At 40.0% G+C, this 25,424-nt stretch overlaps 1 protein-coding gene across 6 annotated transcripts in view; it reads left to right on the plus strand.

Moving 5' to 3' along the window:
- MTHFD1L (methylenetetrahydrofolate dehydrogenase (NADP+ dependent) 1 like) overlaps window positions 1-25,424 on the plus strand; it is a 225,912-nt gene that overhangs the window by 114,075 nt on the left and 86,413 nt on the right. For all 6 annotated transcript variants that reach the window (XR_016395253.1, XR_016395255.1, XR_016395254.1 and 3 more), the window contains 4 exons: window positions 1,165-1,304; window positions 6,613-6,654; window positions 7,400-7,500; window positions 8,053-8,230. Coding sequence is in view for 3 of the 6 variants with exons in the window: in XM_022559240.2 (XP_022414948.2) it covers window positions 1,165-1,304; window positions 6,613-6,654; window positions 7,400-7,500; window positions 8,053-8,230 (461 nt within the window). In the remaining 3 variants the exon portion in view is untranslated. The remainder of the gene's footprint in view (window positions 1-1,164; window positions 1,305-6,612; window positions 6,655-7,399; window positions 7,501-8,052; window positions 8,231-25,424) is intronic.

A 25,424-nucleotide genomic window follows, 5' to 3' on the forward strand; every position in this document is an offset into this window, starting at 1 on the left:
TTTCATCTTGTCTATCTTTCTATGAATGTGGTTTTTGTTCCACAGGCTGCAGGATTGTAGTTCTTGCTTCTGCTGTCTGTCTGCCCTCTCTGTTTTTCTTTTCTTAATTTTTGTTAAAATGTGTATATTCAGTGAATGCTGGGGACAAATATCCTCATTTATTCACATTTTAAAGGGTTTCTATTTTATCTTAGTAAATTTTTTTTACTGCCTCTTCCTCTTTCTGCCATAAATTATGGCCTTGGTTGTACTGTAAGTATGTAGTGCATATTCCATAAATGTTTAATTTCTAGTCCATTAATAGTATTCCTTCCCTAGAGCAGTGTGCTTCTCAAATTTTAATGGGCATTCATCTCACTAAGGGATCTTGTCAAAATGCTGGTTCTGATTCAATAGTTCTGGGATAGAGCCCAAGAGTCTGCATTTCTAATAAACCCCCAGGGGCTGGTGATGTGGCTGGTCCAGAGCTCTGCTTTGTGTATGAAGATACTGCTGCTTACCCAGGAGTATTATCTTGGAAGGCAGTGTTGGATAGTCTCCCTGCTATAGCCATAACTGCCTTAGTAACATTTTTAGCAATTTAGGGGCAGGGGAAAGGATGGTTACAGATGAGTGTCCTCTGTGGTTATGAAGTAAAGATACCATCTTATTATCAAGCCTGACGATCAACCTCCTTAAACGGCTCAACTGACTTCAGTTTTGTTCATCAATAGAAATGGCCAGATGGAATAAAAATAAGTGATTCTGTATGTATCTTATAAAGAGTAAGGAAAGATCTTCTATACTAATCATACTAGCAGTGTTCTTTGACACATTTTGGAACCTGATTAAAAGGTTGAAAATACCATCTGTGTTAAGAAAAGCTTTGCCTTGACCTTCTATACTGGAAGAAAAATCTTGGCCATGGCAATGAATCCTTAAGGAACAGTGGTGTGAAGCAGAGTAGAGAGTCATCTTCTTATGGAATGTAAGGAAGTAGGACATTTTCTAAAACCATGGAAACGTCTTTTTACCTTTGTATATGAACAGGATGCAGTGGTGTGTAGGAACCTTGAACGTGGAGGAGAATTTGTCATCCTTTGAATTTGAACCACATCAGTGATTGTCAAAAGCTACTGTTGTTTTTAGAAGATAACAGCAAGTTTCAAACTTGATTCTCCACAGTGACTGAAGCTGGCTTTGGTGCTGATATTGGCATGGAGAAATTCTTCAACATCAAGTGCAGAGCTTCTGGCTTGGTGCCCAGTGTTGTGGTGCTGGTGGCGACGGTGCGGGCGCTGAAGATGCACGGAGGTGGACCAAGTGTAAGCACCGTGCTTCCTTTCTAATAAAACGGAAGGAAGCAGAAGTGAACCTTTGAAACATCCAAACCTGCTTCATAACTGCGGTTTTCTAGAATATCTCCTTTTTCACGAATCACCATTATAGGGCATTTAGAGTTCAGTTCGATCAAGTAATTGGTAACACCCACAAAGTTATTTCTAAGCAATATTTTGGGAAGGAGCATGTGACCACTCTTTAGTTCTAAGAGTCTAAACTGAAACTTATGTCAACGTTTTATAACCCTGTGGTAATGGGAGGATAGAGGCTTTGGTTCCTGAATGAAGAACAGAAGGGTTAGAGTGATTGCTTTTGTGGGTGAGGTTGTTCAGTGTTTGTGCGGGTAGTTTTTTTGGTTCACTGACGCTACATCTCATCAGATTTCATCTAGCACTATTTTCCTTCTGTTTCTGTTTATTATGATTTCACTTTATAACTCTGTTAGAGCACTGGATTATTTCTAAGAGAGCTTTGCTTAGAAAACACAAATTCTGTTTTAACATCTTTAAAGACTTTATCATGTATAGAATTCACACACACCTGAAAGGAGTTTTCACCTTTCCACAGCAAAGATGTAGTTTTTTGTTTTTTGTTTTTTTCTTTTTCTTTTTCATTTTTAGGGATTTCCAAAGGGAGAATAAGAAATGTTGTACTGATGAACCATTTTTGAAATAAAATCATTTGGAGTTTCTTTATTACTTATATTATTGATATATTACACAGACTGCCAAATCTGATTTCTTAATTGGTATACTGTGTATGCAGATATCACACAATGATTGATTATATAGCATAAACAAATAACAAGTTTGCCATGACGAAACACCACGATGTGCACTGTTTAATCATCTTAGCAATTCTTTGTCCTAGGAGACGCAGACATTATATCATTTTACAGATGAGAAAGCTGAGGTTTGATGTGCCTAGGGGATGTCACCAGGCCAGCAGAGGGCCAAATCTCAAGCCTGGGTCTGAGATACAGATTCTCCACTTTTGTCAGGCATTCAGAGCTGAATATGAATGAGGGGTAAACCTCCTCTGAATCCCTAATCCGCTCATTAATACCAGATGCTTGAGCACTTCATTTTAGCCTAGAGCTTCACCATTATATCAACGGCAAGATTGACGCGGCAGGTATTATAATATAGTAGTGCTAGAGAGTTCTGATTTTGTTCAAAACACCAATTGAGTTCAGACTCTGAAGCTGTATCAACTTCCGTTTTCAAAGAACGATCTCTACCTATATAAGTTTGAAATTCCCCCTCCCTGTCTTGCACCCTGAAAATTATAAAATCAAAGGGCTTTAATACTGGAAAGGGCTTAGAAATTAGTCTGGTTCAAATCTTTACAAAGATAAAATTACTGAGGTGCTGGAGGATTCTGGGTCTTGCTTAGTATCCTCCATCTGTTTAGGGGACTAATCAGACATGGAATCAAGGTCTCTGGACTTCTAGTCCAGTGTTTTTGCACACTCCAATCTCGTCTCTGTCCTATAAAAACTCACAACATGATTTATAATCCTATTTCAGTTCATCTTAATGTGTGTGCTCTGTTTTACAACGGTTGCATTTTCTGCTCACCTTAATCCTTGGTACCTCTTTCAGTTCCCCTTAATGTCGTGTTTCCATGCCAGTGATGATTGTAACAGGGCTCGAGATTAGTAGGCACAGATATGGGTGGAGGATAATAAACGGGGGGATCAGGAAGCCAGATGAAGTGCAGCATTCCTCTCCTGGACCCCAGAAGTGCTTCTGCATCATATTATTTTATGAATGTCTATGTGTGTATCTCCCTACTCGACTCTGAATTCCTTGAGATTAAGGACTATATCTTATTAATTTGTGTATTCCTCATGCCCGGCATACTCTGCGTCAAGGAAATGTTTTCGATAATTGAATAATACATGAACTTTGATCTTCTTAATCCTGTATTCCGTATTATCCACCTCAGTGTCATTCCTTCTTACTTGAAACAACTCCATAGTAATGTTTTTGATCCATTATAATTTCTACTTCCTTTTGATATCATTACACAAATAACCTCGGCTGCCTCTTATGTTTATTCAGCTTGTTTTTTTACATAATTTATGCAGTGGAAAATCCTATGACCCTTGAACTTGCCCATTTTAGCCCCAGTCATATCCTGTCTTCCAAAATGCTGACCATTCTTGGTGCAATGGAAGAACTAATGCATTTGGATTCAGACATGTCTTTTATAATTAGTTCTTTAAACATAGTTTCTTAAGGAGGGTTCTGCATAACCAATAGGATGTGTATTTATTATAAAAAGATTTGTTATAAGTAATTGGCTCCCACAATTATGGAGGCTTGGCAAGTCCAAAAATCTACTGATTGGGCCACTGCTGGAGACTCAGGAGAGCCAGTATTCCAGTCCCAGTCTGAAGGCAATCTGCTGGAAAATGTTCTCTTGCACAGATTCTTTTTGTTATAGCAGGCCTTCAACTGATTGAAGTGATGGGGGGCAGTCTGCTGTACTCAGTGTCCATCAATTTAAATGTTATTCTCATTCAAAAACACCCTCACCGAAATACCCAGAATAACGTTTGACCAAATATCTGGGCATCCCATCACCCAAGCTGACACACAGAATTAACCATCACCCTCATTACTGGTTTTTGGTGTGTGGTGTAATGACCAGGCCTAATTTTATTTTTTCTGTGTTAATAACCAACTGGCCTAGCACTATTTATTTTAATTAGTCCCTCCTTTCTGATCTTCAAGGCTACTTTGTGATAAATCAATTCTCCATACACGTGTAGGTGTGTTTCTGGGACCTTCGTTTGGTTGCACTGGTCTATTTACACATAATTGTGTGTGTGCTACACTAAGTCTGTAGTGCAAGCTCTCCCTGGTAGTTCTCTGTCTTCGTGGGTGCCCGGCCTTTATCAGTCCTTTTCATTTCCATACGTATTTTTGAACTAATCATAAAGTCCCATAAAGAATCTTTCTAGGATTTGGGGTTTTTTTTGGAATATCATTAAATCAATGATCAGTTTCATATCTAGGAACTTGGGATATTCACTGATTTAGGTCTTTTGAAATATATTTTAATAAACATTTACAGTTTATTGCCCAGAGGACTTCTACATCCTTTTACCAATCTGTTCCCACGTGCTTTATATTTTTAAATAGTTTCACAGGTTACTTCTGGATTCTTATATATATATCCAGTGACCTGTCTAAATTTTTTTAAGGTATAATTGACATGCAACATTATATTAGTTTCAAGGTATACAACATAATGTTCAGTATTTGTATACATTGTAAAATGATCACCACAATAAGTCATTAACATCTGTCACCATACATAGTTTAAAAAAAAATGTGTTTCCTTGGAATGAGAACTTTTCAGATCTACTCTCTTAGCAACTTTCAAATATGCAATACAATATTTTTACCTATAGTCACCATGCTCTATATTAAATCTCCATAACTTAAAAAATACTCTTATTAATTGTACTAATTTAGCTGTAAATACTCTAGAGAGTTCTGTGTGGACAATCATATATGAAAATAATGACAGTTCTGTTTCTTCCTTTCCAATCTTGATACTTTTTTTTCATCACTAGTCATATGTTTCTAGTTGCAGTGCAGTATTAAATAGTGTTGATAGCCAGCATCCTACTGTTATTCCTTATCAACAAGAGAACACGTTTAATAGTTCATCGCTAAATATGTTTTCTTAAATATTTCAGTATATGTTTTTTATCAGGTTAAGAAAATTGCCTTCTGTTGCTATTTGTCAAGTTGTTATACTATATGTTGAGTAATCTTCTTCGTCTATTGAGGTGACATGATTTTTCTCTTTATTAATGTTGCAAATTATATTACAAATACTAAATGAACCTTTCATTATCTTTTTTATGAATAACTGAATTTTGCTTATTGATTCTCTTTTATATTCTCATTAAGGGATTTTGTAACATTAGAATAACCTATTTATTCAAAGATGGGAAGAAGTCACCTGTAACACTCCCTGGGCCTGTTGCTTATTGGTGAGGGGTAGGTTTTTAACTACAAACTTAATTTTTTTTAATGAGTAGAGAACTGTTTAAGTTCTCTACTTTTTCCTAAATGAGTTTTATATTAAAACTCATACTAAGTTTCTCTATCTTTTAAAAAGTATTGGTATAAAGTTTGTCCCAGTATCCTATTAATTCTGTCTACAGCATGTGTAGGTATATTTTTTTCATTCCTTTTTAAAAAAACTCTTGCCAGAATATTATCAATTTTGTTAGTCTTAAAGAACCAGCTTTGGTTTTGTTGATCCCCTCTACTTTCTGGCATTTGCATACAACCCATTTTTCTTGATTTTGCCTAATTTTTGATTTTGCAGAACTTTGCTTATGTTCATGCTCAGCAGTACTTTATGTTCCTTTTTTAACCCAGCATTTTGGTTGTTCCAACTGAAGGGTCCACTGTGTGTTTTAGTTTATGCTAATGCTGAAAAAAAACCCATCTGAAAATACCTTATGATGTTTCCTCACAATCTCAAAAAACAATCTGTCATAGAGGTAACTTTTCAAAGGATTTCTAATATTCTCAAGACCTCTTTCGCTGAGAGGAGAACAAGTCACCACGTCCTCAGTGAATTAAAATGTTGTCTAGGGTTTCTCACTGAAACCAGTTGCAGGCTATAGACAAAAAAAAAGAAAAAAATGGGGAACTGTGAAAAGGCACTAAAATGGGGTTTCAGAACCCTATTATACTCATGCCCCTGTTCTGCCTCTCATTTGCTGTGTAACTGTGGGCAAGATACCTGCCTTCTCTCACCTTCAGTTTCCTTATCTTTAAACTGCCAACCCCATCGGCTTCTGTAAGAAACTAGGCCAAAAAAAGGGAAAAATTCGTGGCAATTATTTTTAAATGACTTAGAATTTATTTAGAACGATTATGCACTCTGTATAAATCAGGTATTAATCATACTGTGAGTTCCCTTTTATGCTAGGATAATGGGCAACAGTATGAAAGTTCTTAATATTAGCTCAAATTAGAATCGCCTGAGAAATTTTTAACCATCACTGATCCTGGGTCCCACTCCCAGCAATCCTGGTTTAATTGGTCGGGGTGGAGCTCAAGCAACAGTGAGTTTTAAAAGCACCCACAAGACTTTACGTTCAGCCAGGGCTGCCAGTTATTGGTTTAAAAGCACAAAATGTGTTTTTTAAATGAAGCTTCCCAAAAGGGACCATGATTTGTTTTTCTTTCAGATCTTAATCAGAGTAAACAGTTTGATAGGATTATTCTTAATTTTTGTCTTTTCTTATCTCAGGTAACTGCTGGGGTCCCTCTTAAAAAAGAGTATACGGAAGAGGTAAGAGTGAAGAATTATTCAAATCCAGTTAACCGTTGACTAGCAGTTGAATCTCAGTCAGGGAATAGGTCCTCCACCAGTGGCCTCTTAGAAAAGTGCTTTTCTAATAATCCAAGAGGAAATGGGTGGGGGAAGGGATAAAATCCATTCGGTTAACTCTCCAATCTTAAGAAAAGATGGGTGTAGGCTTTCTGTCCAGTTCCTACCCGCTGGGCAGCCATCAGAGCAGACCTCTTATACCCATGTATTCTTTTGATGTGGCAGATACTGACTTTTGGAAGATACACAATTGGCTTTATGACTTGCGTGAGTAAATAGACTTTGATTGACTGGCAACAGTACCTCTTAGCTCCTACAGGTGGCGCCAGGGATTTGAGCAGGGAATAGCTAGCTGGACGGTGCTGGTCACCCTCCCAGGACCTTACGCCTTCTTGTCCACCAGCCCACAGAGCGTGGGCATGTTGCTGACGTCCTGGCCACCAGTGTGCAGCAGAAATAACTTCCTGGCTCAAGACCCACATAGGCCATTGGATCTAGAATAATTTTAGACTTTACTTGGAAAATGAGCCTCCTCCTTCTGCAGCCATCTTTTCTTGGAGGGAAAAAATGATTGATGGCTTTCTTTAATAGCTTCCAGGACAATAATGTGAGTGTAGATAGACCCAAAACCTGCCAGAGCGGGCCTGCCTGTGTAGTTTGGCAGGTTGGATGGGAGGTGATACATGGGGGCCTGGTTTTCTTACAGAACCTCCAGCTGGTGGCAGATGGCTGCTGTAACCTAGAGAAGCAAATTCAGATTGCTCAGCTCTTCGGGGTCCCTGTTGTCGTGGCTCTGAATGTCTTCAGGTAAGTCAAGTGTCCTACTTTAAATGTGGTCATATCGCTGGGCCACCCTGTGAACCAACTGCATTTGTGTTTTGAGGATGTTTGACCTTTTCTCTGCTTCATCTAAAAGGACAGAGAAATACTCTGCTCATTCTATTTGTTTGATTTTCTTTGAATTGGTTTTACTTTAGCAGAAGTGTTTTCAAATGTTATCAGAGAAGTGAAATCTATATAGTGAGTTACCATTTCTTTGGCTTTTTTTTTCTTCTTCTTCTTCTTCTTCTTAATTCCACCCAGCATTTCTGACGGAAAGACTGTGGATGATCAAAGGGATATGTTATGGAATTTTCTCAATAAAACCCTTAACAACTTGAAATATTTGAGTCATGTTTGAGAGGATTTTTCCCCCATGCTTTTCTTAAGGTCTGATTTATTTAAGCACAGTGTAACCACTTTTGATGTTTAAAATATATTCAGTGTTTGGGAGCAAAGTTCTGTATAAGCAGTTAGTCTTTCTTTAAAAACATCACTAAATGAATACAGATGCAAAACCAGAAACGTTTTCATCACCAGGACCGACACCCGAGCGGAGATTGACTTGGTGTGTGAGCTTGCAAAGCGGGCTGGCGCCTTTAATGCAGTGCCCTGCTATCACTGGTCGATTGGTGGGAAAGGGTCGGTGGACCTGGCTCAGGCTGTGAGAGAAGCTGCAAGTAAAAAGAGTCGTTTCCAATTCCTGTATGATGTGCAGGTAAGATCCAACACAATGATAATAGTGCCTGACGGTCTTGCACCTTAACCGTATGCCAGGCCAGTGCCGAGAGCTTCACGTGGGTTGTCACAACAGCTCTGCAGATAAGGAAACCGAAGGTTAAAGAGGTTAAGCCATCTGACGAGGTCCTATTGCTAAGGGGCCCCAGCTCCTTGCCCCCAAGCCTGTGCTCTACACTCAGCGCAGAGGGGTTTTGGAGTACAGGGTTCAACAGGGTTTGCACAGGAGCAAGACTTTTGAGCAACTTCATAAGGCATGGGATATCACGGGCAGTATTTTCCTTGTCTGTTTCTGCTATAGCCCATTTGCACCATGGTTTTCTTGAGCTATGCCTAGTACGTTTTTAAAATTTTTTGAATTGTGGTAAAATACATCATAACATAAAATTGACCATCTTTACCGTTTTTAGGTGAATAGCTCACTAGTGTTAAGTAGCTCCACATTGCTGTGCAACCACCGTCCTTCTCCATAGGTCTTTTCAAATTGCAAAATCGAAACTCTGTGCCCGTTAAACACTAACTCCCCATTTCTCCTCCTCTGTTGCTGGCTATTTCATACCAGTAAGCCATAAAGTTTGTCCCTTTTTTGACTGGCTTATTCACTGTCTCAGTCTTTTCAGGCTGCTATAAGGAATACCGTAGTACTGGGTGGCTTATAAACAACACATTTATTACCCATAGTTTTGGAGGCTAGGAAGTCTAAGATCAGGGCATCAGCAGATTCGATGTCTGATGAGGGCCTGCTTCTTATTTCATAGATGGGAGTCTTCTCACTGTATCCTCATATGGTGGAAGTGGGGAGGGATCTCTCTAGGTTATCTTTTTATAAGAGCGCTAATCCCATTCATGAGGGGTGCACCCACATGACCTAATCACACCAGAGCCCCATCTCCTAATGACATCAACCTAATCACTCCCAAAGGCCTCAGATGCTGACATGTCATCCCATTGGAAATTAGGCTCCAACATACCAATCTGGGGGGAGACAAACATTCAGTCCGTAGCACGCACTTAGCATAATGTCCTCAAGGTTCACCCATGTTATTGCATATGTCAGAACTTCTTTCCTTCTTAAGGCTGAACAACAGTCCATTGTATGTTTATGCCACTTTTTTGCTATCCATTCATCTGTCAGTGGCCACTTGGGTTGCTTCCACTTCTTGGCTATTATAAATAATGCTGCTGTGAACATGTGTGTAAAACTGCTTCCAGTTCTTTTGGGCATATACGCTGAAGAGGAGTTGCTGGATTGTCTAGTATATTTTTTAAGCACAGCTGGATAATGAGGGTTCAGTCAGAATATCTGAACTTCTCGGGACCTCACTCTTCTTGGTTCATCTTTGCTGCCACCCAAACATCTCCACTCTGGATTTGCTGGCTCCAGCTCTGGCTGTTGGATTTGTCCTCATAGGGAGTCCCTGGTTGCCAGAGTGCTCAGGCTTCAAACTGGTGGCTTCTCTGGTTCCTTCATCCCTCACAAATTCTGTTAGTCTTGAGCCTAGAGTTACATCATGAAGAACACGATGATAACTTTAAGCCAAGGAGGGCTTCTTGTCTGCCAGGCATACGGACACTTTGTGCTTGTTAACTTCTTTAGTCCTCACTTCCCCGATGGGTAGAAACTGTTGCTTTTCCCATGTTCTACATACAAGGAAAATAAAGCAAACAGAGGTTAAGTAACCTGCCCTATGTCCCACAGCCAGACAGAGGCAGAGCTGAGGGGGGGGGGGTGTGGAATGACGGAAGCCATCATTCTGCTGTGTCATTCAGAATCCACTACTGGGTTCAAAAGTGGGAGTTGGGTTGGGGAGGATTCCTCTCAAACGGGCAGCAACTGAGTGACCCACCAGCGGAAGCACCACGATGGGCAAAGAATCCCTGCCAAGTGGGGTCACTGCAGGTAGTTGGTGACTGTGGGAGGAAGGATTTCAGGAACGAATTAGGATGGTTAGCTCAGCAAAGGTGTGTCGTGTTCAAAGGTCATTTTATGAGAGACCCTAACGTTCTGTCTTACAGAGGTGGTGGGGCAGGATGCGGCAGTGGGGAGGGCAGTGGGCTTGGGTTCTACAGGAAGAAAGACGTCCTGATTAGAAGCTGTTCTCTGGAGACGCTGAGCGTAATGTAGATGCAGCCCTGCAGTGGGCTCATCACGGGGAAGGAAGCCAACTCAGATGGTGGCTGGCCAAGGTAATCTTGTGTTCCTTCCTGGGCCTTGATGCCCAGGTAAGCCTTGCTGGGTTGAGGGTGATTAGGTCATGAGGGTGCAGCCCTTATGAATTGGTGCAGCTCTTGGCCCTTTTACACAAACGACTGTCAGGAAACCCTCAGACCACCGCCCCACTCTGATCGTGAACCACCCCACTCTGAGTGGCAATGGCAGTTTTTTTGTTTGTTTGTTTCTTTTTAGTATATTTATTTATTTATTTGTTGGCTGCGTTGGGTCTTCGTTGCTGCGCACGGGCTTTCTCTAGTTAGGGAGAGCGGGGGCTACTCGTCGTTGCGGTGCACGGGCTTCTCATTGCGGTGGCTTCTCTTGTTGTGGAACACGGGCTCTAGACGCGCGGGCTTCAGTAGTTGTGGCATGTGGGCTCAGTAGTTGTGGCATGTGGGCTCAGTAGTTGTGGCTCGCAGGCTCAGTAGTTGCGGCACACGGGCTTAGTTGCTCCGCAGCATGTGGGATCTTCCTGGACCAGAGCTAGAACCCGGGTCCCCTGCATTGGCAGGCGGATTCTTAACCACTGCGCCACCAGGGAAGCCCCGCAATGGCAGATTTTAAACGAATGATTTCACAAAGTGTGGCTTTTTCAAGGAAACCATCCAAAGTGAAAAGGTCAGTAAATAGAAGCAATGTTTCGTGAGTTGTGCTTTCTTAAACATGTACCATCCCTTAAATGAACCCTTTTCCTTTCCACCAATATCATAATTTTTTTTCCTGAATTCCCATTTTTTGTGGAGATAATGCTGTTAAAATGTCTGCTCTTCTGTGAAAAGGGGAACAGTTTTATAATAATGTGGTCTAAAGTCATATTTGATAGGATTCTTGCCTCCTTTGCCCACATACATTCCCTTTTCTTATAACACAGAAATTAGACGTGAGCTGCGTAATTGCTCCTTAGAGAATCAGCAGCGCAGCCTATTATTGCTACATGACAGTTTATGAAAAGAGCTATTGCTGCTTCTGGCTCACCAGGGACTGTCTCCTTGATAGCTCTGTCGCTCACGCTGGTGAGTCGATTTTCGATAATATAAGACCATTTACAATCTTGTCTTGTAACGGTATAGGAAATCTGAAGTCATCGTTGCAGGCAGTAACAGAGCTCAACCTCCCTCCTGCCACAATTACGTGCATAGTCAGTGTTGGTGAGCCTTTGTGGACTAAGTAATGGTTTTCTTTTTCTTTTTTTCTTTCTTTTGTGTTTTTAATTTTTATTTAAGTAATAATGGTTTTCTTGAAACCCTTTAATTCCCTTTGTTTTCCCCCCACGAGTAGCCCTTTGATGCTAGACAGCTCAATTAGGTATCAGACTGCCCAACAGGAAAAAAAGAAGTGACAAAATGCTTTTGGATAAAACACCCTGCTGCCTTTGCTTCTCTGCACAAACTGGGCTTCTGTGTGCCTTTTGCTATCATCCCAGACTCTATTCCACCAAGAATGTATTCAGCGCAGGATTGATGGCCTCTTAGTTCCTGCTCCAGCCCCGCCCCAGTCTCGTGTTACAGGAGAAAGACACCTGAGCTCATCGGAGAAACTGGAAATAGTGTCGGAGCACAGGGCATGACTGCTTTTGTGTGGGGAGTAGAAATCGTCTCAAAACCCCAAAGGGAAAGAGGAACAGCTCGAGAGAAATAGTGTTTACCTGACCTCAGTGACACTGTAAGGCCGGACAACTCGCAGAGCATGAGGCCTTCTGATGACGGTTCCATTAGTTAAAGCGAGAAACAAGCTGCTCCTCTGACTCGGGAGTCTGTGCTGAACTTTGCAAAATTGAGGGAAGCAGCCATTGTTCTCTAGAGAAAATTCTGCACCTCTTTTACCAGAGTAGCTTCTAATTCAAGAGGAGGCAACTTTTGTTCATGGTACTAGAGGTGGCTGTTGATTATTTCAGAACAAAAAAAAATTTTTTTTATACAGCAGGTTCTTATTAGTTATCTATTTTATACATATTAGTGTATATATGTCAATCCCAATCTCCCAGAATAATAATTTTTAAAATATGGAATAGAAGGCAGTGGCCTAATTGTTCAGAGGAAGTTTATCATGTGAGAACTGATATATTTAAACTTGAACTACGCTGCGTCATTTCCTCTCAACCGTTAATGATGATCACAGCCCCCTTTCCTTTTAAGGAACAGTTAGAAGTCCTCCCCAAAACCTATCTTTTCTATTATTACTTTTGGCAATTATATCTTTACAGTTGACCAATATATCTCCATATCTGCAAGCACCCAGGAAAACAGAATAGCAGATGAAAAAACGAATCTGTATTTACACTTTATTAGCTAACAAATCCCTCTTCCGTACATAATTTCAAGTATATCTCATCCAATCCCATGGGGTGTGTGAGCTCCACTCTGCATCTTAAATGCAGAAATAGGAGTTCAGAGAAGGTGAGGGACGTGCCCCATGACAAATGGACACTCGATGGAAGAAGTAATGTATTATAGTTAAAGGGGTCATTCAGAATTGAGTTCGCATCTTTTTTTTTTAATTGGAGTATAGTTGACTTACAATGTTGTGCGAGTTTCAGGTGTACAGTAAAGTGATTGTTATACGTATACAGATATTCACTCTTTTTTAGATTCTTTTCTCATATAGGTTATCACAGAATATTGAGTGGAGTTCCCTGTGCTATACAGTAGGTCCTTGTCGGTTATCTATCTTATATATAGTAGTGCGTGTATGTTCATCCCAAACTCCTAATTTATCCCTCCCCCTTCCCTTTCCCCTTTGGTAACCATAAGTTTGTTTTCCATGGCTGCGAATCTGTCTCTGTTTTGTAAATAAGTTGATTTGCATCATTTATTTAGATTCCACATGGAAGCAATATCACGTTATTTGTCTTTCTCTTTCTGACTTACTTCAGTATGATAACCTCTAGGTCCATCCGTGTTGCTGCAAGTGGCGTTATTTCATTCTTTTTTATGGATGAGTGGTATTCTGCTGTATATATGTACCACATATCTTATTTATCCATTCCTCTTTCGGTGGACAGTTAGGTTGCTTCCATGTCTTGGCTATTGTAAATAATGCTGCTATGAACTTTGGGGTGCGTGTATCTTTTCTAATTAGAGTTTTCATCTTTTCCTGATATATGCCCAGGAGTAACTATTTTTCGTTTTTTAAGGGACCTCCATACTGTTCTCCATAGTGGCTGTACCAATTTACATTCCCACCAACAGTGCAAGAGGGTTCCCTTTTCTCCACACCCTCTCCAGCATTTACTGTTTGTAGACTTTTTGATGATGGTCATTTTGACCTGTGTGAGGTGATAGCTCACCGTAGTTTTTATTTGCATTTCTCTGATAATTAGTGATGTTGAGCATCTTTCCATGTGCTTTTTGCCATCTGTATGTCTTCTTTGGAGAAACATCTATTTAGATTTTCTGCCCATTTTTGATTGGGTTGTTTGTTTTTTTGACATAGAGCTGTTATGAGCTGTTAGTATATTTTGGAGACTAATCCGTTGTCGGTAACTTCATTTGCAAACAGAGTTCAAATCTCGATGGGACCTCCCACTATGGATATAAATGTGGACAACTCTCTGAGCCTCAGCTTTCTTATCTATAAAATAGTGTCTGATATTAACACCAACTTCACCCAGTTGCTGTGAGGACCAAATGAAATGTACTGGAGTAAAATGTTGGGACATAGGAGGCTGGTAATCTATGTTAGCTCTTCCTTCTGTCACTTTCACTTCAGGAAGAGAAGGGGTTTCCTGAATTGACCTTCAAGAATTGTCTTGTAACTCAGGTAACTTGGAGGTGGGGCTCCAGGGTTGGTTTCCTGTTCAACTGTGTTAAAACCAGCAATTAGCAGCCCCTAGTGCACCAGGAAAGAAAGGTACTCCCAAATCAAAGCAAGACATTTAGCATTCTTTCTCCATTAGAATTGGGAGCTATTAGTGATTTAATAGAAAGTCAGTAGCTTTTGCAAAGAATGTATGGCACCACCGAAAGTCCATCTGAATATTGTTTGTTAAGTCAGGAGTGAAAGTTGAAAACCATCTCCACATCCCTCCATATCCTTCCTCTAAACTCGTAAACATTTAGAGGTGTAACCTTGACAGCATGAGAAGATGGTGTTTGTTTTTATTAAAAGGTCTTTCCTGTTCCTTGTGTGAAGCCATTCTCTTGATCACAGCAGGGCTAGAAGCAAGGGAGATCAAAACAGACCAGGAAGACTCCATCTAGGGCCACAGCCAGCACCGCAGATTTCTGCACTATTGCACTTTCACTGCCTGTGCGTTTAGGAGTGTTTTCTTCCCTGCTGGCAGGGGATTGAGGGGTGGGGGAGTTCGTTGATTATTGAGGAATTATGTATGTTATATTTTTTAAGGATTCAAACCAGTTGTTGGTAGGGTTTTGAGTTATCCTTTCATTGGACTCCGGGCATCAGCCAGCAAACGGAGCCTCAAATTTTAAGGAAATAAATAAAAAAGCATATGTATAAGTACTTGTATGTATGTGTATAGAGTATGTGTGTTCGTGTGTGTATGTGTATATTTTTTTTAATTGTGGTAAAAAAATATGTAAAATGAAATTTCCCGTTTTAATCATTTTAAATATATACAGTTCCATGTATTTAGAATATATAAAAATGTATACATAAATACTATATACGTAGTTTTAATTCATAGAACTTAAAACATACATCTCTGTATGTCTTTTGTATTTCATAGTAATTGCTAAACAACAGTCTAAGGAGAAGGGATGACCTTTCTTTTTTTATTTTTAATTAATTAATTTTTGTTTTGTTTTTGGGGTTTTTTTGAATATTATCTTACTTATTTTTTTATACAGCAGGTTCTTATTAGTCATCAGTTTTATACACATCAGTGTATACATGTCAATCCCAATCGCCCAATTCATCACACCCCCACCCCCACCCCACGCAGCTTTCCCCCCTTGGTGTCCATACGTTTGTTCTCTACACCTGTGTCTCAACTTCTGCCCTGCAAACTGGTTCATCTGAACCTTTTTACCAGGTTCCATATACATGAGTTAATATACGATATTTGTTGTTCTTTCTGACTTTCTTCACCCTGTATGACAGTCTCTAGATACATCCACATCTCAACAAATGACCCAATTTTGTTCATTTTTATGGCTGAGTAATATTCTATTGTATATATGTACCACAACTTCTTTATCCATTCGTCTGTCGATGGGCATTTAGGTTGCTTCCATGACCTGGCTATTGTAAATAGTGCTGCAATAAACATTGGGGTGCATGTGTCTTTTTGAATTATGGTTTTCTCTGGGTGTGTGCCCAGTAGTGGGATTGCTAGGTCATATGGTAATTCTAAATCAGTTTTTTAAGGAACCTCCATACTGTTCTCCATAGTGGCTGTATCAATTTACATTCCCACCAACAGTGCAAGAGGGTTTGCTTTTCTCCACACCCTCTCCAGCATTTGTTGTTTGTAGATTTTCTGATGATGCTCATTCTAACTGGTGTGAGGTGATACATCATTGTAGTTTTGATTTGCATTTCTCTAATAATTAGTGATGTTGAGCAGCTTTTCATGTGCTTCTTGGCCATCTGTATGTCTTCTTTGGAGAAATGTCTATCTAGGTCTTCTGCCCATTTTTGGATTGGGTTGTGTGTTTCTTTAATATTGAGCTGCATGAGCTGTTTATATATTTTGGAGATTAAACCTTTGTCCGTTGATTCGTTTGCAAATATTTTTCCGATTCTGAGGGTTGTCTTTTCGTCTTGTTTTTGGTTTCCTTTGCTGTGCAAAAGCTTTGAAGTTTCATTAGCTCCCATTTGTTTATTTTTGTTTTTATTTCCATTACTCTGGGAGGTGGAACAAAAAAGATCTTGTTGTGACTTATGTCAAAGAGTGTTCTTCCTATGTTTTCCTCTAAGGGTTTTGTAGTGTCCGCTCTTACATTTAGGTCCCTAATCCATTTTGAGTTTCTTTTTGTGTATGGTGTTAGAGAGTGTTCTAATTTCATTCTTTTACATGTAGCTGTCCAGTTTTCCCAGCACCAGTTAGTGAAGAGACTGTCTTTTCTGCATTGTATATCCTTGCCTCCTTTGTCATAGATTAGTTGACCATAGGTGCGTGGGTTTACCTCAGGGCTTTCTATCTTGTTCCGATGATCTGTGTTTCTCTTTTTGTGCCAGTACCATATTGTCTTGATTACTGTAGCTTTGTAGTATACTCTGAAGTCAGGGAGTCTGATTCCTCCAGCTCCATTTTTTCCCCTCAAGACTGCTTTGGCTATTCGGGGTCTTTTGTGTCTCCATACAAATTTTAAGATTTTTTGTTCTAGTTCTGTAAAAAATGCCATTGGTAATTTGATAGGGATTGCATTGACTCTGTAAATTGCTTTGGGTAGTATAGCCATTTTCACAATATTGATTCTTCCAATCCAAGAACATGGTATATCTCTCCATCTGTTTGTGTCATCTTTAATTTCTTTCATCAGTGTCTTATAGTTTTCTGCATACAGGTCTTTTGTCTCCCTAGATAAGTTTATTCCTAGGTGTTTTATTCCTTTTCTTGCAGTGCTAAATGGGAGTATTTCCTTAATTTCTCTTTCAGATTTTTCATCATTAGTGTATAGGAATGCAAGAGATTTCTGTGCATTAATTTTGTATCCTGCAACTTTACCAAATTCGTTGATTAGCTCTAGTAGTTTTCTGATGGCATTTTTAGGATTCTCTATGTATAGTATCATGTGATCTGCAAACAGTGACAGTTTTACTTCTTCTTTTCCAATTTGGATTCCTTTTTTTTCTTTTTCTTCTCTGATTGCCATGGCTAGGACTTCCAAAACTATGTTGAATAATAGTGGTGAGAGTGGACATCCTTGTCGTGTTCCTGATCTTAGAGGAAATGCTTTCAGTTTTTCACCATTGAGAATGATGTTTGCTGTGGGTTTGTCATATATGGCCTTTATTATGTCGAGGTAGGTTCCGTCTCTGCCCACTCTGGAGAGTTTTTATCATAAATTGGTGTTGAATTTTGTCAAAAGCTTTTTCTGCATCTATTGAGATGATCATATGGTTTTTATTCTTCAGTATGTTAATATGGTGTATCACATTGTTTGATTTGCGTATATTGAAGAATCCTTTTATCCCTGGGATAAATCCCACTTGATCATGGTGTATGATCCTTTTAAATATGCTGTTGGATTCTGTTTGCTAGTATTTTGTTGAGGACTTTTGCATCTGTATTCATCAGTGATACTGGTCTGTAATTTTCTGTTTTTGTAGTATCTTTTTCTGGTTTTGGTATCAGGGTGACGGTGGCCTCATAGAATGAGTTTGGGAGTGTTCCTTCCTCTGCAATTTTTTGGAAGAGCTTGAGAAGGATGGGTGTTAGCTCTTCTCTAAATGTTTGATAGAATTCACCTGTGAAGCCACCTGGTCCTGGACTTTTGTTTGTTGGAAGATGTTTAATCACAGTTTCAATTTCATTACTTGTGATTGGTCTGTTCATATTATCTGTTTCTTCCTGGTTCAGTCTTGGGAGGTTATACCTTTCTAAGAATTTGTCCATTTCTTCCAGGTTCTCCATTTTATTGGCATAGAGTTGCTTGTAGTAGTCTCTTAGGATGCTTTGTATTTCTGTGGTGTCTGTTGTAACTTCTCCTTTTTCATGTCTAATTTTATTGACTTGAGTCCTCTCCCTCTTTTTCTTGATGAGTCTGGCTGATGGTTTATCAATTTTGTTTATCTTCTCAAAGAACCAGCTTTTAGTTTTATTGATCTTTGCTATTGTTTTCTTTGTTTCTATTTCATTTATTTCTGCTCTGATCTTTATGATTTCTTTCCTTCTGCTAACTTTGGGTTTTGTTTGTTCTTTCTCTAGATCCTTTAGGTTGTAAGGATAGATTGTTTATTTGAGATGTTTCTTGTTTCTTGAGGTAGGCTTGTATAGCTATAAACTTCTCTCTTAGAACTGCTTTTGCTGCCTCCCATAGGTTTTAGATCACCGTGTTTTCATTGTCATTTGTCTCTGGGTATTTTTTGATTTCCTCTTTGATTTCTTCAGTGATCTCTTGGTTATTTAGTAACATATTGTTTAGACTCCATGTGTTTGTGTTTTTTATGTTTTTTTCCCTGTAATTCATTTCTAATCTCATAGCGTTGTGTCCAGAAAAGATGCTTGATATGATTTCAATTTTCTTAAATTTACTGAGGCTTGATTTGTGACCCAAGATGTGATCTATCCTGGAGAATGTTCCGTGCGCACTTGAGAAGAAAGTGTAATTTGCTGTTTTTGGATGGAATGTCCTATAAATATCAATTAAATCTATATGCTCTGTTGTGTCATTTAAAGCTTCTGTTTCCTTATTTATTTTCATTTTGGATGATCTGTCCATTGGTGTACGTGAGGTGTTAACGTCCCCCACTATTATTGTATTACTGTCAAGTTCCTCTTTTATAGCTGTTAGCAGTTGCGTTATGTATTGAGGTGCTCCTGTGTTGGGTGCATATATATTTATAATTGTTATATCCTCTTCTTGGATTGATCCCTTGATCATTATGTAGTGTCCTTCCTTGTCTCTTGTAACATTATTTATTTTAAAGTCTATTTTATCTGATAAGAGTATTGCTACTCCAGCTTTCTTTTGATTTCCATTTGCATGGAATATCTTTTTCCATCCCCTCACTTTCAGTCTGTATGTGTCCCTAGGTCTGAAGTGGGTCTCTTGTAGACAGCGTATATATGGGTCTTGTTTTGTATCCATTCAGCAAGCCTGTGTCTTTTAGTTGGTGCATTTAATCCATTCACATTTAAGGTAATTATCGATATGTATGTTCCTATGACCATTTTCGTAATTGTTTTGGGTTTGTTTTTGTAGATCCTTTTCTTCTCTTGTGTTGCCCACTTAGAGTAGTTCGTTTAGCTTTTGTTGTAGATCTGGTTTGGTGGTGCTGAATTCTCTTAGCTTTTGCTTGTCTGTAAAGCTATTGATTTCTCCATCAAATTTGACTGAGGTCCTTGCCGGGTAGAGTAATCTTGGTTGTAGGTTCTTCCCTTTCATCACTTTAAGTATATCATGCCACTCCCTTCTGGCTTGTAGAGTTTCTGCTGAGAAATTAGCTGTTACCTTTATGGGAGTTCCCTTGTACGTTGTCATTTTTCCCTTGCTGCTTTCAATAATTTTTCTTTGTCTTTAATTTTTGCCAGTTTGATCAGTATGTGTCTCGGATTGTTTCTCCTTGGGTTGATCCTGTATGGGACTCTCTGCACTTCCTGGATTTGGGTGGCTATTTCCTTTCCCATGTTAGGGAAGTTTTAGACTATAATCTCTTCAAATATTTTCTCCAGTCCTTTGTCTCTCTCTTCTGCTTCTGGGACCCCTATAATGTGAATGTTGTTGCCTTTAATGTTGTCCGAGAGGTCTCTTAGGCTGTCTTCATTTCTTTTCATTCTTTTTTCTTTATTCTGTTCCACGGCAGTGAATTCCACCATTCTGTCTTCCAGGTCACTTATCCGTCCTTCTGCCTCAGTTATTCTGCTAGTGATCCCTTCTAGTGTAGTTTTCATTTCAGTGATTGTATTGTTCATCTCTGTTTGTTTGTTCTTTAATTCTAGATCTTTCTTAAACATTTCTTGCATCTTCTCGATCTTTGCCTCCATTGTTTTTCTGAGGTCGTGGATCATCTTCACTGTCATTATTCTGAATTCTTTTTCCGGAAGGTTGCCTATCTCCACTTCATTTAGTTGTTTTTCTGGGTTTTTATCTTGTTCCTTCATCTGGTACGTAGCCCTCTGCCTTTTCATCTTGTCTATGTTTCTGTGAATGTGGTTTTTGTTCCACAGGCTACAGGACTGTAGTTCTTGCTTCTGCTGTCTGCCCTCTTGCTGGTGATGTGATTCTGTGTATATAAAACTCAGCATACTGCTAGTGTTGGACGGTGTCCTGCAGAGGCTGGGGGTGGCTGTGGCTCACCGTGAGGACAGGAACACTGGCAGCAGAAGTTCTGGGAAGTACTCCTTGGCGTGAGCCCTCCTAGAGCCTGCCATTAGCCCCACCAGAGATGATGACCTTTCTTTTTATGCCCTTATCCCTGTACTGTTGTCTCCTTCTCAAGGCCTTTGACCTCCTCTGGCTCTTTCCTGCTTGTCCTCAGACCTGCCCTTGGTCTGCCTGTTCCCACCAGTCCTTTCTTCAGCCCCTCTCCTTTCCTCCTTTTGTGCAATTGAATGTGTGGCATGTTTTGTAGGAAGCTGTCCCTTATATTTCCAGTCAGTTAAGTATCTCATTCAGAATCCGTGCCTCTTCCCTGTGCTCTCATGTTCTGCTGTCTTATTTCTGGTTGAGCTCTGGTCATCCACCCTGAACTGCTTCTAGCCCTTCCCTCATCAGCCTCTTCTCCTCTTGCCTCCTTTTCATGATTCAGCTCCAAATTCCCACACTGCCTCAATACCACATCCTTCTGCAAACACTTCTTAGATCGCTATCAAAACTAGATTGTTTCCAACACTGGCCTCTAGGTTCTTTGTCCAGACTCCTTTGGCCAGCAGTGTATCACTCACCTCCTTGGCCTACCCCTACCGCTGCCTCACCCATCTGTGTTTGACAGGTCTCTTCAGATCTGAACCTACTGTTAGATCCAACCCAACTTTCTCAATGCATCCTATTCAGCCCTTTGTGATTCTGGCAGAGCATCCCACAGCTTTGTCTCCTTGAAGCTAGAAATAGCACCTGATGAGAAAGAAACAGTGGTCTATATCCATTTCACTTGTACATGTCACAAGGATTCCTTTGATTTCATTTAAGTGCTTTCTTCTAACAAAAAATGGAATGTCACTATGGCAAACGTTTCTAGAAATGCATTTCATCCAAAATTATGGGCCAAGCAAGAAAGACAGGGATGTAAAATGAACTGTCAGTGTCCCACCACGTGTTACCTGGTCACCTTCTACCGTCACTCCATGCATCCCTTGGTCTTTCTGACTTAAATTCAGATGACACGAGAAGACTCAGTAGGGAAAGCATCCGTTTTCTCAGCCTGAAAAGCAAGCAACATTATTTAAATATTATCACAGGTGTATTAAAGACCACTTGAAAAGGAAAACGACAACCTTAGGACTGGGGTAGGAAATCACTCAAAACAGCACAGGCTTCCACTCACCCCAGGATCTGAGAGGTTAGGGATTTGTCTTAGCAATCATTTTATTTCAGAAAATGATTTATTTTTACTTTCATGAAAGTAGTTTACTCCGCCCTTGAGTGAGACTTTTAATCTTAGACCAGAAGATTTTTCTTTGACAGCACTGCTCCAGTAGATGAATGAGGGAGGTATGACTCCTGCCCAGGAAAACAGAGGCCAGGCTGCACCTCGTGTTCATTCATATTAGTCTCACAACACACTGAGGTTTGCACGTAACTTCATGCCAGGAGGAACAACAGGTGTGTCATACGTGCATATCATTAGGCCAAGCAAGTGCTCAGGCCACTACCAGCCCTTCCCCCTCCTTTGGGTGAGATCATTAAAATCACCTATTCCTGTATATTGCTTTCTTTTGGCGTTGCTGTAATGTTCTGTTTAAGAGTATACAGCACAGGGCTTCCCCGGTGGCGCAGTGGTTGAGAGTCCGCCTGCCGATGCAGGGGACGCGGGTTTGTGTCCGGATCCGGGAGGATCCCACATGCCGTGGAGCGGCTGGGCCCATGAGCCATGGCCGCTGAGCCTGCGCGTCCAGAGCCTGCGCTCTGCAACGGGAGAGGCCACAACAGTGAGAGGCCTGCGTACCGAAGGAAAAAAAAAAAAAGAGTATACAGCACAGGGAACTCTGCTCAATATTTGTAATAACCTAAATGGGAAAAGAATTTGAAAAAGAACAGATACATGTATACGTGTAACTGAATCCCTTTGCTGTACACCTGAAACGAGCACAACATTGTAAATCAACTATACTCTAATATAAAATAAGAATTAAAAAACAAAACAAGGGCTTCCCTGGTGGCGCAGTGGTTGAGTCCGCCTGACGATGCAGGGGACGCGGGTTCGTGCCCCGGTCTGGGAAGATCCCACATGCCGCGGAGCGGCTGGGCCTGTGAGCCATGGCCGCTGAGCCTGCGGGTCCGGAGCCTGTGCTCCACAACGGGAGAGGCCATAGCAGTGAGAGGCCCGTGTACTGCAAAAAAGAATAAAAATAAATAAATAAAATAAGCACTTTATTTTTAAAAATAAAATTTTTAAAAATTGTTTAAATAAAATTAAGAATCAAAAAAGAGAACAATAGTGAGGAAAAAATCCTCAACTAGGAGTAAAAATCTAAAATTTTCCCACTAGATGAAACAAAATTCAAATGAATTCATATTCAATGAGCAAATTTTAAACACAAACCTCTGTATATCACTCAAGATTGCTCTGTTAGACACTATGTTGATCCCTTTGCATATTTGGTCCTATGACATATAGTCCTCAAGATGTCCAACTACAGGAAATTGGAGAGAGAAAATTCCTGTGACCTGAAATAAATCAAACTGAAGGCAAAAAACAAACAAAAACGAGTGTACAAGGTCACCCTTGTGATTTGAATGTGAATTCCGTATCATCAATTCACATGGACAAATGCAGACTTTCTGGCGATGAGCCCTCTTTCCTTTCTCAGACCCCAGCTATCTCCAACATGTGTCCTGGTTGTCTCAGGAGAGCGAGATTCTTCTGGGATTCTTCTGGGTTGACCTGTTGCTCAGGACCAACAAGCCAGCGGGACGAGCCACGCCGGGAGCTGGCTCATGGCAGTCAGCACGTACACCTTGGGTAGCTCAGATGTGCTGGTCTCCAGCCAGCGACATGCTTTGTGTCAAAGACACAAGGGGCTGTTGTTCTCGCTCACAACGCAGGGCTGCTGCCGTGACACCAGGGCATGTTGTAGTGAAGCCCTTGCCCCTGGTGCAAGCTGGTTTCGCATGACATACTTTTATTTGAGGTACAGGAAAGGCCGTTTACCAAACTGCACTTGTAGATCACTGAAAATTCATGCTTCATTTTAAATACAAAATACAAGTTGAAATAATTACTGTATGTCCAGAGATTTTTATTCGACTTATAAATTTACTAATTGACTCCTCTCCTTAAATATTTCATGAGCATTGAAGTACTTCAAGCCAACAGCACAGCGCAGGAACACCTAACTTATGTGAATTCCAACCTAGGCTTCGGTAAAACAAAAGAACGGTGTAGTTTTCATTCAGTGTAATGGCTGAGGAAACAGCAGTGTGTTTCAACACTTCAACAGTTATGTGCTTAAGAGATAGCGGAATATTGATAATAGAGTATTGTGTCATGTTTTCATGGGTCTTCTAAGAGACCTGCAGGGCTGCTGACTTTAGAACCTGACATCTAAGTAAGATGAGACGCCACTATATCATAAAGCCTTCATCCTTCTTTATTTTCCTCAATTCTGTCAGCTTCATTTTTTTCAATTGAAGTATAGTTGATTTACAATGTTGGGTTAGTTTCTGGTGTACAGCAAAGTGACTCAGCTATATATATACACACACACACACACGCGTACACTCTTTTCAGAAAAGAATATATATATTCTTTTCAGACTCTTCCATTATAGGTTATTACTAGATATTGGATATAGTTCCCTGTGCTATACAGTAGTACCTTGTTGTTTTATCTATTTTATATATAGTAGTGTATATATGTTAATCCCGAACTCCTAATTTATCCCTCCCCACCTTTCCCTTTTGGTAACTGTAAATTTGTCTTCTTTGTCTGTGATTCTATTTCTGTTTTGTAAATGAGTTCATTTATATCATATTTTTAGATTCCACATATAAATGATATGATATTTGTGTTTTTCTGTCTGAATTACTTCACTTAGTATGATAATCTCCAGTTCCATCCACGTTGCTGCAAATGGCATTATTGCATTCTTTTTCATGGCTGAGTGGTATTCCATTGTATATATGTACCACATCTTCTTTATCCATCCGACTGTTAATGGACACTTAGGTTGCTTCCATGTCTTGCCTATTGTCAATAGTGTGGCAGTGAACATTGGGTGCATGTGTAATGAGTCCAGTGCTCTTTTCAAGAAGGATATGCTATCTAACTTGGAGTAAGGTAGCTTCTATTAGCCTGGGTCACCACATCTACATAAGGAATGTGGTAAAGAGTGAAGACCCCTACACCCTCCAGCCTACCTTCCTGGTGTCACTCAGCCAGGATTCTGGGTGGGCGTACTCTAAGCGAAAGACCATAGACAATACGACCCCCCCATTCAGGGTTCTTTTCTAGAGCTAGAAAGAACTGCTGCCCAGTTCAGTAGCCACTGGTCATAGGAAGCTATTGACATTTAAATTAACTAAAATTAACAGCTCATTTCCTCAGTTGCACTAGTCCCATTTCAACTACTCACTAGCCACATGAGGCTGGTGGCTACTAGCCTGAAAGCATGGTTGTAGAACATTTCTATCATCACAGAAAGTTTCCATCGGAAAGCTCTCTTCTAAAGTATTTCAGTTATTTTTATACGTTTAAGAGGTTTGGGAGGAAATTAATGAATACGTTCAGAATTCTATTCTTGGTGAAGATGGAGATTTAACATAATGTTAGTTCCAAAATGATCAAAGATCCTAGTATAGACGCCAGGCTTTGTGAAGTAGCTTATATGAGTATGTTGAGCATAATACACATAGAGCAGTCCCTCTTTCCAGAAAAAGCCTTGTCTTTCTGCCATTCACACCTTGATGTGTGCCGTTCTCCTCGTGTGAAATAATCTTTCCTTTTATTGCTTATTAAGATCTTTCACATCCTTCAAGCACCATTCAAGTTCCCTTTTAGGTCTTACCAATTTATGCTGACTTCCATGCCGTCCCCTGCAATCTGTGATCTTCCAACTTTAGTAGTAACGTAGAGGCAGAGGCTTTATCACACACTCCATTCCGTCACACCTTACTGCGTCATTGTCCCCACCCCATGAGACATTCTTTGTACACAAAATCTCCGAAATTCTTTG

This window comes from Delphinapterus leucas, chromosome 12, assembly GCF_059928025.1.
Source record: "Delphinapterus leucas isolate spDelLeu-1000000601 "Yukka" chromosome 12, BTC_Dleu_Yukka2, whole genome shotgun sequence".
Lineage (NCBI taxonomy): Eukaryota > Metazoa > Chordata > Mammalia > Artiodactyla > Monodontidae > Delphinapterus > Delphinapterus leucas.